General features: G+C 36.1%; 1 protein-coding gene and 1 long non-coding RNA gene across 4 annotated transcripts in view; one reads left to right on the top strand and one right to left on the bottom strand.

Moving 5' to 3' along the window:
* The window catches only part of LOC141484612 (uncharacterized), a 431,842-nt gene that overhangs the window by 73,671 nt on the left and 343,879 nt on the right, over positions 1 to 14,292 (top strand). The window lies entirely within an intron of this gene.
* The window catches only part of Dll (homeotic protein distal-less), a 164,120-nt gene continuing 150,440 nt past the window's right edge, over positions 613 to 14,292 (bottom strand). For 2 of the 3 annotated variants that reach the window (XM_074179615.1, XM_023164725.2), the window contains exons 3-5: positions 13,357 to 13,549; positions 9,277 to 9,538; positions 613 to 1,583 (exon numbers count right to left, since the gene is read on the bottom strand). In XM_074179615.1, coding sequence (XP_074035716.1) covers positions 1,565 to 1,583; positions 9,277 to 9,538; positions 13,357 to 13,549 — 474 coding nt within the window. In that variant the 3' untranslated portion in view covers positions 613 to 1,564. The remainder of the gene's footprint in view (positions 1,584 to 9,276; positions 9,539 to 13,356; positions 13,550 to 14,292) is intronic. The other variant, XM_023164726.2, reaches the window with a different exon arrangement.

Genomic DNA, 14,292 nt, shown 5'->3' with positions numbered 1-14,292 from the left:
AACATAGGTTTGAAACTCAACCGCTTGGAATGCTTGGAAATCGATAGATTCAAGAATTCTGAATTGAATACTGCCCCTCTTTCAAATATGTTTTTCAATGTGAAAATCGCTAATTAGTTAATTACATGTTTGATGAGTTGGTTATATGTTCTTTCATGATGTTTCACATCGCAATTAGTAAACTCAGGTACATTAGTAGTAGTCAATAGGTGTATTGAAGGTCTTATGATTCAAATTGTTTTATTATTTGAAACATCAGTTAGGTAGATTGATTCAAGATAAATTGAACAAAATCCAAATCTGTTCGTTTTGTATGACCTTAAACTCATGATTCGAAAGCTCAGTTGTGTTTTTTCACTTACCTGCAAATATCTCCAGATCTCTTCAGGTCCTTTGAGTTGTCAGGAAAATTCATATAACACACATAAAAATCACTCATGCTGATACATTATAAACATTGTTTTTTCCTTGAAATATTATTGATATAATCTCATTGTGGTAGTGATAAAACTTCAAAAACAGTTGCAAAATCTCTTTGAGATCCTTGATTTTTTAAACTATATCGATGACTAGTGATGGCTATCGTTGATCAAGAAATGAAACGTCTGAATAAAAGTTTGTTATCATATATATTTTACACATTTAGAAATATTCTTTCATTTAATAATTATAATTTTTCCTTCTAAATTAAGACAGTTTTCGATTAGAACTACTTTACAAATAAGGTACATCATCTGTCTCAACACACACCTTACAATCTTCAACTAGTGGTTTTATTTATAATTATATCATACAGGAATCACTAAAAACTTTTTCAAGTTTGCCAACGTGGCAAGATCAAAGCTTTTTACAAAATTTCCTTCTCCAGCAAACTATTTTACAATATATAACAAAACGCATCGGCGATATGACACCCTTGGCGAATCAACTTGTTCCTTCCATCCAAAAACGATGTGTATAAATTATTTTCATAAGTGTTTCTCCAAGCTTGGTGCTGTATCAGCAAATGTATCAAAAATCACCTCCACAAAACATCGTCATCAACTGTTTGTTGTTCTGTAACTCCAACAGAAAAGTAGTTGTTATTTTTAGTAAATGTTTTGTAGAGGTAACTAAACACCTTTTAATCACAACTAAACTTTTGTAGCTCCAACAAAACCAGTTAGTACGTATCTCTATTTTACATGTTCTCTTTTCCAGGGTTGGACTGATTATAAACCAGCAAGGTAGTTTCCAACACACCAAAAATATTTGAAAGTTATTTACAAAGATGTGTCCAATTTCGATACCTTACTGATTTATACTCTCACAAGCAATCAGAAATTATATTGCACCATATTCCGTCAACTCTAGCAAAATTTCCAGTTTCGCAGAAAAAGTGGAAATTTTGCGTCTCATCTTGAGATCTAAACACCAGTTTTATACAGGGGATGTGAATTCAAAACAATTAACTTATCAACAATAAAAATGTAACATATACACATATTCACTGGTCAATGTTCATCCTTGTTATAAGAGTTTTCCTTAGCTTTTCAATTAGTAACTAATCACTTTGTCTGTTTTGTTAAACCGCTGGCCATACCCTGAAACAAAAGAAAACGATTTTCAGAAAAAACATCAAAACTATTGGCTACAAAAATAACACTCAGTTTTGTGCTCACATTGTCATTCAACAAAATTCAACGTGTCCTGATTGAAACAGACTCTTAGTGGTGTAGAGATAGATAATGCTAGGTTGGCACAGTTTAGGTACAATAAAGCCGAGTTTTAGCACCGATTAACTACTGATGATGAAACTTGGATACACCATTATACAGTAGACTGTTTTAGAGATTGTCATGGAGTCATTTTGAAATTATCTTCAAAAAAACCATTACAGGAGGCTACTATGCATCATTACTTGACAAGCTTAAGGCAGAACTTGCCATGGCCATGGCAAAAACACATGAAATACGGTTTGAACTGCTTGACCATCCGCCTTACTCACCAGACCTAGCCCCAAGCGACTTTCTTTGTTCCCCCATCTGGAAATTGCGCTCGTAGGACAGAGATTTCCGTCAAATGAAGAGGCAATTACCTTCGCGAACGGCATTGGCAATATGATAGTGTGATAGAAGTATTCTTTCACACACTTCTCAAGTCATACCCTGATTTTGTATGTATCAACAATTGCATATGCAGGAAATTTTCTGTGAAAATTCCTGCACTGACGCCTGTCGGATATAATCCAACGCCGTTCGTGGTATTAGCCAGCGGAGTAGTTGTTTTCTGATAAGCGTCAGTCCATTCGACCTACCATAATAATGATAATAATAATAATATGATTTTATTTCCTTGAGACAATACAGGTTGTATGGAAAAAGTCAAAGGAAGGTTTCACAAACTACACCTAAACGATTTGATCTCCACAAACTTTATTGAAAAATATATCACAACATTTTTCGCTAAATATTAGCTTTTTCAAGTGATTAATCACTTGAAAGTGATCACTTTCAAGTGATTAAACGAATAGCAAACACCGCATAAAAAACATACAGATAATTAAAAGCAAATAAGTACTACGTCTTCGACGTAGAAATGCTCAAGGATTTTATGTAGATTGAGACGTAGAATACGCCAAAAGAATTCCTGCTAGACTTTTGTAATCCAAATCTACTTGCCCTTCATAAAACAGCTGAATTATTTGTTGCTTCAGAAAAAGGGGTCTGGGTTTGGAACAGCAAGAGAAAAGGAAAACCATGCTCCGTGACAAAGTTATAAGTTATGAATTTCCTCCGAAATATGTATTGTTTTATGGTTACTTGACGTAGAAACTTTCACAAATGAGAACAACCATCAACAATCTATCACAATACTTGTATATTTTCTACTTGTTAAGAATCAATCTCATTTCTAGAGCAGTAATCTAGAATAATGGCAACTGTCATGTTAGCCAGTAATGACTGACATTCACATGGAGTAGATGTGTGTGCAAACAAAGTATCGTCTACAATTTGAAACTGTACAATTATGTAGATCCATATTGGAGATGCCATTAGCGAACATAAGGAAGAGAGTAGGACCGAGAACACTACCCTGGGGAACTTCTGCTGTAATTTCACGAGATTCACAACGAGAAGTTCTAGTTTCTAGCGATTTAACTGAATACGATTCAACAAATATGATTCCACCCGGTAGTTACTCATGATCATTGTTATCAAATGCTCTAGTGAAGATCTAATAAAATTGTGTTTTCACAGTTGTCAACATTGGAAAGTACGTGATGAAATAATTAAAACGCGGCGCCTTATGTTGATAAACAACTAGAAAACTATACTGACAACTAGAAACAGTTTTAATAAGTTTTTTCAGAGCTTTTTGAAAAGACCGACAGCAACGCAATACCTCTACAGTAATAAATTAGTTGTTTATTTCTCATGAATTGGCACAATTATTGCCTGCTTCAGACGAAGAAAGATGCAACGGTGAAGAAAAGATCAACTTTTGGACCAACCATGTTACTGAATTACCTTTTTTTTATTTTGTTACTCCTTGAAAACATTTCAGTTCAGTTCAGTGATAAATTAGTTGTTTATTTCTCATGAATTGGCACAATTATTGCCTGCTTCAGACGAAGAAAAATACAACGGTGAAGAAAAGATCAACTTTTGGACCAACCATGTTACTGAATTACCTTTTTTTTATTTTGTTACCCGTTGAAAACATTTCAGTTCAGTTCAGTAATGAGTTAGTTGTTTATTTTTCATGAATTGGCACAATTATTGCCTGCCTCAGACGAAGAAAAAACCAAACGCTTAAGGAAAGATCAACTTTTGGACCAACCATGTCAATGAATCACCTTTTTTTATTTTGTTACTCTTTGAAAACATTTTAGTTCAGTTCAGTTCAGTAATGAGTTAGTTGTTTATTTCTCATGAATTGGCACAATTATTGCCTGCCTCAGACGAAGAAAAACCAAACGGCAAAGAAAAGATCAACTTTTGAACCAACAATGTTACTGAATTACCTTTTTATTATTTTGTTACCCCTTGAAAATATTTCAGTTCAGTTCAGTAATGAATTAGTTGTTTATTTCTCATGAATTGGCACAATTATTGCCTGCTTCAGACGAAGAAAAATACAACGGTGAAGAAAAGATCAACTTTTGGACCAACCATGTTACTGAATCACCTTTTTTTTATTTTGTTACTCGTTGAAAACATTTCAGTTCAGTTCAGTAATGAGTTAGTTGTTTATTTCTCATGAATTGGCACAATTATTGCCTGCCTCAGACGAAGAAAACCAAACGCTAAAGGAAAGATCAAGTTTTGGACCAACCATGTCAATGAATCACCTTTTTTTATTTTGTTACTCGTTGAAGACATTTTAGTTCAGTTCAGTTCAGTAATGAGTTAGTTGTTTATTTCTCATGAATTGGCACAATTATTGCCTGCCTCAGACGAAGAAAAAACCAAATGGTTAAGAAAAGATCAACTTTTGGACCAACCATGTTACTGAATTACCTTTTCATTATTTTGTTACCCCTTGAAAACATTTCAGTTCAATTCAGTAATGAATTAGTTGTTTATTTCTCATGAATTGGCACTATTATTGCCTGCCTCAGACGAAGAAAAAACCCAACGGTAAAGGAAAGATCAACTTTTGGACCAACCATGTTAATGAATTACCTTTTTATTGTTCCCCTTTGAAAACATTTCAGTTTATAAATTTGCTAATCATAGAGGAAAAACCTATATATTCTGTGGCATAGGCTCTGTCACAGAATCACGTTTCTGTGGTCTATATTCTGTATTCTGTGTCACTTTTCGCGGTAAATTCAAACTGTTAGAAACATATCGGACACATGATTTAATTTCGACTGAGAAATTATGAAACTAGCTTTATTTCATCTTCTTCACGGTCATTAACAACTCGACAAATTTTTCAGTTGATAACCACCTTCAAGATTGTCATCTGTCAATGAGTTCATTGCTACTGTTCCGTCCTCTTTTGTAACGTATTCTGTAGTTCTGTGGTAAAAGATCAGAAAATTTTGTTCTGTGACGTTCATTCTTTTATCCAATATGTGATAAACATATTTGCTTTCTGGCCATTTAAGGCCATTTGAGGCCGTTCCGTGATCTGTCTACAAAAGAAAGAGGCTCATTTATCTATCCTTATTTTCCGCAATGTGGTGTTTATTACCTTTCTCTATCAAATTAGTCAGGACAGATTAGCCAGCGACACCCGCCGATAATGTCCTCTCCAATAAGGCACCATATTTACATTCATCCCAGTCGTCTACGCGGCGAGTCTTCTTCCAATTAGCGGCAATCAGGCCAAAAAAAGAAGCTCCGATAAATTTCGCTGAATTTAGCAAAAAAAAACACTCGTCGCCTAGACAAATTACCTATTAGCGAATCTAATAGAGGTAATGAGCTGTTAGGTTTATTTAAAAACGATCGACAATTAGCGAAAGGAGGAAAAAATACAGCGGTGCCTTGGAAAGCGGCTTGACGAATGCGTTTTTAAATAGACCTTTGGATAATTATGCAAAGTTCATAAAAATCCAAACGATCCGTTTCAGTGCGTTGACGCGAATCTGACGTTAATTATTGGTTCGGAGTAACGTTTCTAGGATAAGTTCCTCCGGAGTTCCTGCCGTTGCACTGCCTCGGACGAACGTTCAACTTTTACTTGTACGGGGTGTTGCACGTGTACAGCATTCATGCGGATATTTTTTGCTGGCATATCCGATTATGTTTATGCTTACTTACCATCAATGAATATCTAAAAGTGTAGCGGAACCTTGTGGAATTACCAGGACTGAGCTGAATTTCACGAAAAGGTAGCAGGTTTTGCAGGAAAGTTATTCAGTTTCAGGAGAAACAGTCTAAAAGGCTCTTGAACACTGTACGACAAAAAAAATTGTCACATCGAAGACCTTCTGAAGGTTCAGCAGAGTCTTGAGGAAACTGTACTGACATTGCTAGAATTGTGTTGTTTTTTTTTTAGAAAAGAGTATAACAGAATTTACAGGAACATCAGCCTACCAGAGGACTTGGCCTACCAAGTAAAAAATTCTCGATACTAGAGAGTCTTACATGAAAGATTATTTTGCCTGACCGAAATACCTTTAGTTTGTCTGACTCCATTTTCTGGAGACGTCACCAATCAGGTCTCAATCATCTAAAAGTTTCTAGAATCCTTTTTTCCTTATATACTATACTCTACAAAACAGTATTCTCTGCTATTCGTATCATCAACCGAAATGGCAACTTTTGATGCCTTATAAAGCTCAGGCCAGACCTCTTTTGGAGTAGGAGCTCCGTCCCTAAGCATACCATGAAACTGCTGGATAAGAACCATCCGCCTTTTTGGAGACACTTGCAACCTTGATAGTCTGGAGCAAGGGTCTCCAAACTACGGCCCGCGGGCCAAATCCGGCCCGCCGGTGTCATCAATCCGGCCCGCGACAGCCAATGATTTACTGTCATCAATCTGGCCCGCGACAGCCAATGATTACCTAATTGTTTGAGCATATTGATAACTAACAAATAATTGAAATGAATCACAGTAAAACAAAAACACTAATGAGATATATGTAATTGTGATTTTCCACCGACAATACTTTGTAGTTGTGGATCAATTTTACTTGTACCAATTATCAAACGAGATTAAAGATACTCATCGGTTAATTGAGATCTGTAAACATTCTTTGTGTAGTTCATCTTGGAAAACGTTTTCTCACACAAATAAGTAGTACCAAAAACAGAAAACAACCACGAGCAAATTTATGCAAATTATCAAATTGTTCCAGTGGAAGACTCATATAAAATTCCAACAAAGATGAATTTTGATATTTGTTCTTAAGCATGTCACTGCACCGTAAATCAATAATTTCCATTTGGACTTCCGGAGCCAGGGTTTCAATGTCAAAATCAAAAGGATTTTGAAAAAGCTTAATTTTATTCGCAATGACATCAAAATCTGAAAAACGAGTATCAAAATTTATCTTCAAAGCACTCAAAGTTTCGATTGCAAAATTGACGGGAAATTCAGTCTCTGTAGTGTGGCTGAATATTTCACATGTTTCAAAATGTGTGAAACATTTTTTACGTAATTGCGATTGAAATAGTATTATTTTCTGCCTGAAGGATTTGATATTGGTGTATAAATCAGGGAGAAGCTGATTTTCTCCTTGCAATCTCAAATTCAGTTCGTTCATATGATTTGTCAAATCGACATAGAAGGCTAACTTCCACATCCATTCACTATTTTCTAAATCGTCAAAAGGGCGCTGCTTCTCATTTGAAAAAATTTCGATGTCTGCTCGAAGTTCAAAAAAGCGCTTAAGGACTTTTCCGCAACTAAGCCAGCGTACGGCAGTATGATATGGTAAATCATTTTCTCCAATCTGTTGAATAAACTCGCGGAATTGTCGGTGATTCAGCCCAGTGGATCTGATGAAGTTAACAACTGATATGACTGGTTTTAGAACTTCAGACATATCCAAACATTTTCCGCACAAGGACTGTTGATGAATGATACAATGTAAGACTAATGGTTTTGAACCACCATCATTTTCTACAGCCTTTGACACAAGTGCAACCACTTCTTTATTTTAACCATACATATTTTTGCCTCCATCAGTTGTTATAGATTTCAAATTTCTCCATCGAAGGTTCTTTTTATTAATGGCATTTTCAACTTCCTTAAAAATATCTACCCCAGTTGTCGTGCCGTGAATACTATCAATATCAAGAAGTTCTTCATACACTCCATAGCTTTTATCTACTCCGCGAATAAAAATCAACACCTGAGCAGTATCTGACACATCCGTTGACTCATCCAATGCTAGAGAAAATCACTCATGACGTCCATTTTTGTCAAACAGTTGATATGATATATTTTCTGCGATGTCTTGCACCCTCCGAGCCACGGTGTTTGCTGACAAACTGACACTTTTAAATAAATTTACCTTTTCGGGGCATATTTCTTCGGCTACTGCAATCAAGCATTCTTTTATCATTTCTCCATCGGTGAATGGTTTTTCACGTTTTCCGATTTCAAGAGCCACACGAAAGGTGGCGCGAGTTGCAGACTCTTGTTCAGTATTCGCTTTGGTAAACAAAGATTGCTGCGATTTGAGTCCACGTTTCAAAGTTTCAAATTTTTCCTTCCGCAAACTTCCTGTATACTTGGAGTAACTTTGAATATGTTTCGATTCATAATGTCGTTTAATGTTTTAGTCTTCGATAACAGCTATGGTTTCATTACAAATTAAACATAGCGCCTTATTACTGGACTCAATCACAAAATACTGAAAGTTCCATTTTTCTTGGAACGTTCTGCATTCACTGTAGATTTTTCGCTTCTTTTCCATACTAACAAATCACACATAAAAACAATAAGTAGAATCAAAATACTTTTATTGACGTGTGTTACTTTATTTGACAATAGACAGCTTCGCTTCCTTCGCCTTTCCTACGCAGACTAACTCGCAGTTGCGCCGCTAGCCTTTTTATATGCAATTATTACTGCCATCTCGAGGTGATCGGAATACGCTAGCCAGAACCAGAACTCTCTCGAACCAACGCAGTAATTCCAAATATTTAAATACGCCTAATGCCACCTAGTGGGTAGCTGAAAAAGATAGTACATAGTACCACTACTCGCCACTAGATGTCGTTAAGTGTAACAATACGCAATAATAATTGAAATGCAAAAAAAGCGTGAGTTTGCTTAGGTCACGCACTTTGCGACTATCCTAGTCTAGAAATATAGTTAAGGGCAGAAATTGGCCCTTGGAACAAACTAAAGAAATCATTATGGCCCGAAGGCTTCAAAGTTTGGAGACCCCTGGTCTGGAGCATCGAAGGAAAGTTGGAGATTTGTCTTCCACAGGAGGTGTTCTGATGACTTGGCACATTTGATTCCACCAAGAACGATACATATCAGAAATACGCGATGGACTGTGGCTGCTCATCGTTTTAAGGTTCAACTCAGTACACCTCGAACTACACTGTCACAACGCTACTTTCGCATAGGCAACGCTCTCAGAGTGCCTTGAAGATTTTACTGTTGTGTTTGTATTTTGTCTTTAAAAAAGCATGCAAAAAAATGTTTGTGAAATAAACAGTGAGCGCAGCGGATGAACCAAATCAATTTTCAATCAAACAACATAATGAATTGCACCCTTTCAGCCCAAAACAACCCAACACGAAAACTAAAAAAGCTGAACTAGCGAAACAAATTTATCGTCTGCCCCTCGTAAACAAAACTAACTACACTTACGTGAGTAGGCCGGGATTTTCCGTCGGGTACCACGAGTACTGCGGGAGGTAGTTGTGAGGCGGGGGATGAGGGTGCGGCGCGGGATGCGGAGGCGGGTGAATCGCTTGCTGATGGGGTTTGATGTCTCCCCAACCCCCGCCCGCGCCGCCGGGACTGGCGGCCGGCTGGCCCGACATGTCCGATCCGGGGGTGGAGCTGGGGGTGGGCGACGAATGTTGCATGTATCCCCCTGTCGCCGGGGAGCCGCTCGACGAGCCGCCGCCTGAAACAAAAGAAACATTCCGATGAATGGTTTGGGTTTTACGAGGGTGGGTGGAAAAGTATGATTGTGTATTTCGTGAAAGCTGTGAATTTTTGGTGAATTTCGTTGGTGGAGTTTCAAGAGGAAAGATCGACATTGGAAAAATGTATTACATATTACTTGAAAGCGAATAATATTTGGTTATTATTATTTCATGTGGAAATTCATTGTTATTATAAAGATCGTTTTTTATAGGGTCTCACTTCTGCTATTTTGAGGAAACTATATTTTATGGAGTATGAGTGCCTAGTTTTGCTGAATACATATACAAATATCGGAAAAAGTTTCATTAGTAAGTCATGAAATAAAAGAAAATGCACGTCAAAAAAAATCAGTATCGTTATTCATTATACATGAATCTTCCTTTGTTCTGCGTACTCTTACTGAAAAGAAACTCCACTGGTAGTATTTTGATAATGTTTTGAAAAAAAACTTCAAAAAATACGTAATGATATATAATTTTTATCAGATTTCAACAGATCTAATTTTTAGTGACAAAGATTTCCAAATTCCTTTGTCTCATTCTCATATTACTTGAAATGGATGCGGAGTTTTGTGAATCAAAAACCGTCAAAATAGGCCCCAAAATATTCAACTATTGTTCAGTTCAACCAACCTTGTGGGTCTTGTCGAGATAGCAATAATGGGATAACTTTAAAAACGGTTTGCATAATTTTTAATGTCATCTTATATCACATGGTAACTCTTCACTTCACCCGTCATTATTCAGATGGGGAGCAGGTTCCTCCATAAGAATGCATTCATAACACTTAGGTCTGGAGACCTTGCTGGTCACCTCACCGGCCCATTATCCCCTATCCATTTATAACCAAACCTTTCAGTCAGGTATTTAGATACTTGTCTGGTAATGTGCGGTGGAGCACCATCATGTTGAAACCAGATGTTGTTATAGTGAGCCAAAGGTAGATCATCCAAATAGTCTTCGAAATTGACATTTAAAACTGGTGATAGGTTTCTCCATTCTCCATCAAATAAATGAGGACCCAAAATTCCTGCCCATACGTTAATAGTAGATAAATCGCACTTGAAATCTAATTTCTCGGACTGCCTGGGGTTGTTTATGCTCCAAATGGTCGTTATTTCGGTTGAATATCCCACAATTCGTGAGATTTTGATCTAATAACTTGAACATAGTTCGATGTGGTTGTCGTTTTTTTCGGGATACAAGTTTAAATACATTTCCGTTGTTCTAACACTGTTTCTGACGTATTTGTAATAAATTTGAATCATATCTCTTTTTTTCTTCATTCGTGAAAGCCATTTTTCGCCAAAAATTCAATGACTTATACAATAACAAAATGTCATTGAGTGTAACAAATTGAAAGTCAAATTTAGAAACATCAAAGTCAAAACCTATTACGATAAGAATTGATTTTTTTCAATATCTCCAATATTTTCGAAAAAGAATGATAAATTATGATACATCATTGAAAAGGTAATATCTGGTTCTATTCAAAACAGAAAGAATCCAATGCAGTGCCCACCAGAAAAAATAAAGTTGATGATGGTGGCCGGAAGACACGGAATTTCAGAACTTTCCCAACGGCATCGAATTTGAAACACCCTGTATACTCGTATTTGATGAACATGTTTCTTATCAAGTTTACTCGACTCTGATCCTCATTTCCTGGACTAATCGGCTTCCACAATTCATTTTCATTAAATGTAACATGTTATTACCATTCCTTACGGAAATTATGGCTGGCTAAGTTGACTGTGACATTTTGATGAAGGAATAAACAATCTCCTTAGCATCGAAGTGTCGTAAACTTGTGTTTCAGGCGATTGTTTCAGGCAGTTCAATAACGTAAATTAACCAAATATTCACACCTGTCTCTTTTTTGTAGACGGGTTGAATATGTGAGATACAATTACAATTATTAAATTAACTGAACTGCAGAGTTATTAGGTTGGTTCCACTGTTGTATACAAAAGAAATTTTTTGGGTGAAATTGAAGCTGACCTAAATTCCTCAAGGGATTATTTACGATTTCCAGTTACATGAATGTTGTGTTGAAGAGCGAGTTTCGTTTGTATGCGTTTTGTCCTAAAAATTATCCGGAATTCAAAGAATTCACTCACTTCAATATGTTGTTCCTATTATTTATTTAGTTATATATTTATTTATTGAGAAAATTCATCCAACAGGTCATGAGACCCAATTACAGGAGTGCATAATACATATATTAGTCCTGGGAAACAAAAATTAAAACATGAAACGTAATCTATATTACCGTGTTAGGAATCACACGTTGAAAGGTAAGACCTCGTTAGTCCAGCTACAATATTCCAGTTTGCTTCTGACCAATGAATAATATACAAAGCTAATTGCCTCTAACGATGAGAATTCTTTGCTATTACGCATAACAAATCCTGACTAATCCAATTTGTATTTATATATTTGTACTGAGGATTTCCTTGCAAAAGTCATAATTTTATATTTGCCTATATTTAATGAAAGTTCATTTTTCTGACACCAATCCTGTAACTCAGTAATATCGTTTTTTAATGATATACAATCAGAGACTCTTCAATCTCTCTGAAAATCTTCATATCATCAGCAAAAAGTAGTTTTATACAGTTGATATCATCAGAAATGTCATTAACAAACAGAAGAAATAATAGTGGACCCAAGTTTGAACCTTGAGGAACCCCGGAAGTTGCATTAAATATAAACGATTTAATTCATTCGTGTTCCCCAAATAATTTTCTATTACTAAGATATGATTTCAGCAGATATTGGAGGCTCCTCGAAATGCCAAAGCTTGATAAGTTCATGATCAACTGATGATGTGAAATCCAATGAAATGCTTTGCTGAAGTCCGTTCATGAAAAACATCGATCTCTATTTCGAACCAATGAATTTACCTAATCGTTATTTAGAAAAATGGCAATATACGAGGTATGATCAAAAAATAAGGTAAATGTTCAAACTTCGCGAGTTGCATACACTAGATTGAATTTTTTTCATGTTTTTACATTTGTCTCGAACAATTTCTGACTTTTGCATTACGATAAAGCACCTGCTCACTCGAAATTTTGGCTAAAAACAGCACCGTTATCATACCTCAGCCACCATATTCACCAGATTTGGATTCCTTCCCCTGCCAAAACCTTTCTTTCCCAAAATTTATCACATTTGTTGAGATTATTAAAAAAATAAATGAAGCAACTTCTTTTACCATATAATGTCAAACCCATTTCCGCTTCTCGATGGTGGCAAAACTTTCATTACAGGGACTTTACTATGGGAAGGTATGAAGAAGTTGATCTGCCATTTCAAAATGTCTTTGTAGGTAGCCCATACAAAGTTTCATCACACCAGTAATGACGTTTGATTACTGTGTTTCATAGGAAACCAATTAGATGTCTAATTTGATATATGTAGGATTACAACATACTTCATTATAATTGCCCCATAAAATTGATGAATGAAGCAAGGCCTCACAACTAGAAGCTTACATCGAAACTTTACGAGGTGTGATAAAACTCAACTGATTCATACTTCATAGAAATTTGTACTAAAAATGATAAAACCTTGGGAAATACGGAAAAAAATGTGGTTAAAATATGATGTTGTGGTTATTTTTGATGGTCATAATGTTTAGTCTGAGTCAAAACTTCCACATATTCGAAAGCTACTCAAAGGAGTCATGCAATTGATCCTTGTGGAACACTGATTTTAAACTTCATCTGAAGGTTCACCCAAGATGTTATCATTTCTTTTCGTGAATGAATTCAAGAAAATTGAATTTTACCTTCCAATTTGATCCTACCTTGCATCATATTCTGGCCTTGAGGTCCAGGACTGGTTGAAGGCATATTTGGATTAGCACCTAGTAGACCCGAATGACCGCCGGGAGTACCGTTGTTGTTGGTACCCCCCGGTACTTGTGCTGCCTTCATCATCTTCTTGTATTTACTTCTTCGATTTTGAAACCATATCTTCACCTGCAACAAGAGAAAAAGTTGTTAGAGAATCATCAATCGACTGGTTTAGTTCCAAGAAGGGTTAAGTGGGTAACAAAATCAAATTTACTTTGAAAAAAAACTGTTTTCATGCCAACGTTTCGAATTTAATCAAATTCTTCTTCAGGCCTCGGAAAAGAGTTTCTTCGTGTTGAGAATATAACTATTTTGAAAAGATCAGAAGTACCCATTTCACAATTGGCTACACCGCAACGATGAGTGTCAGTATGCCAAACTTGTGAAAAACAAGACTTGCAACTGTTTTTACAAAGACTTGTAACTGACACAAATGAAAACTTTAATCCACTGTCGATACAACTTGAATGCTAGTTTGTTGTTGAAATTCATTTCTCTGTCTCAAGATTTTCGACCAAAATACTAGTAAAATACAGTGTGTGACTCCGATAATTGACTGTAAATGGAATTATTCAGTTATCACTGTGAGAATTATATCTTTGAGTGCTACAGGGCCCCGGGTGAGATCCTTGAGGCCCCCATTGTTTTATTCCGCCGCTCTCCTTATTAATTTCAATAAACTCGACGACAGTTTGCGAATCACGACTTATCGCGAGTCGTTTAAAATGCATTAAATCTATACGCATTCCAATCAGTAAATCGATCATGCGATTACATCGAGATCCCCCGATTAAATGCCGACTGAGCGGTCTACGCATGCATAAATCAAAGTTTCTAATTTGGATCAGGATATAGAAAAAACCGAACGA

The sequence above is a fragment of the Leptinotarsa decemlineata genome, unplaced genomic scaffold (genome assembly GCF_025532065.1).
Source record: "Leptinotarsa decemlineata unplaced genomic scaffold, Ldec_3_MD MMD2_tig00026282_RagTag_RagTag, whole genome shotgun sequence".
NCBI lineage: Eukaryota > Metazoa > Arthropoda > Insecta > Coleoptera > Chrysomelidae > Leptinotarsa > Leptinotarsa decemlineata.
This window is presented reverse-complemented; position numbering and strand designations above follow the sequence as displayed.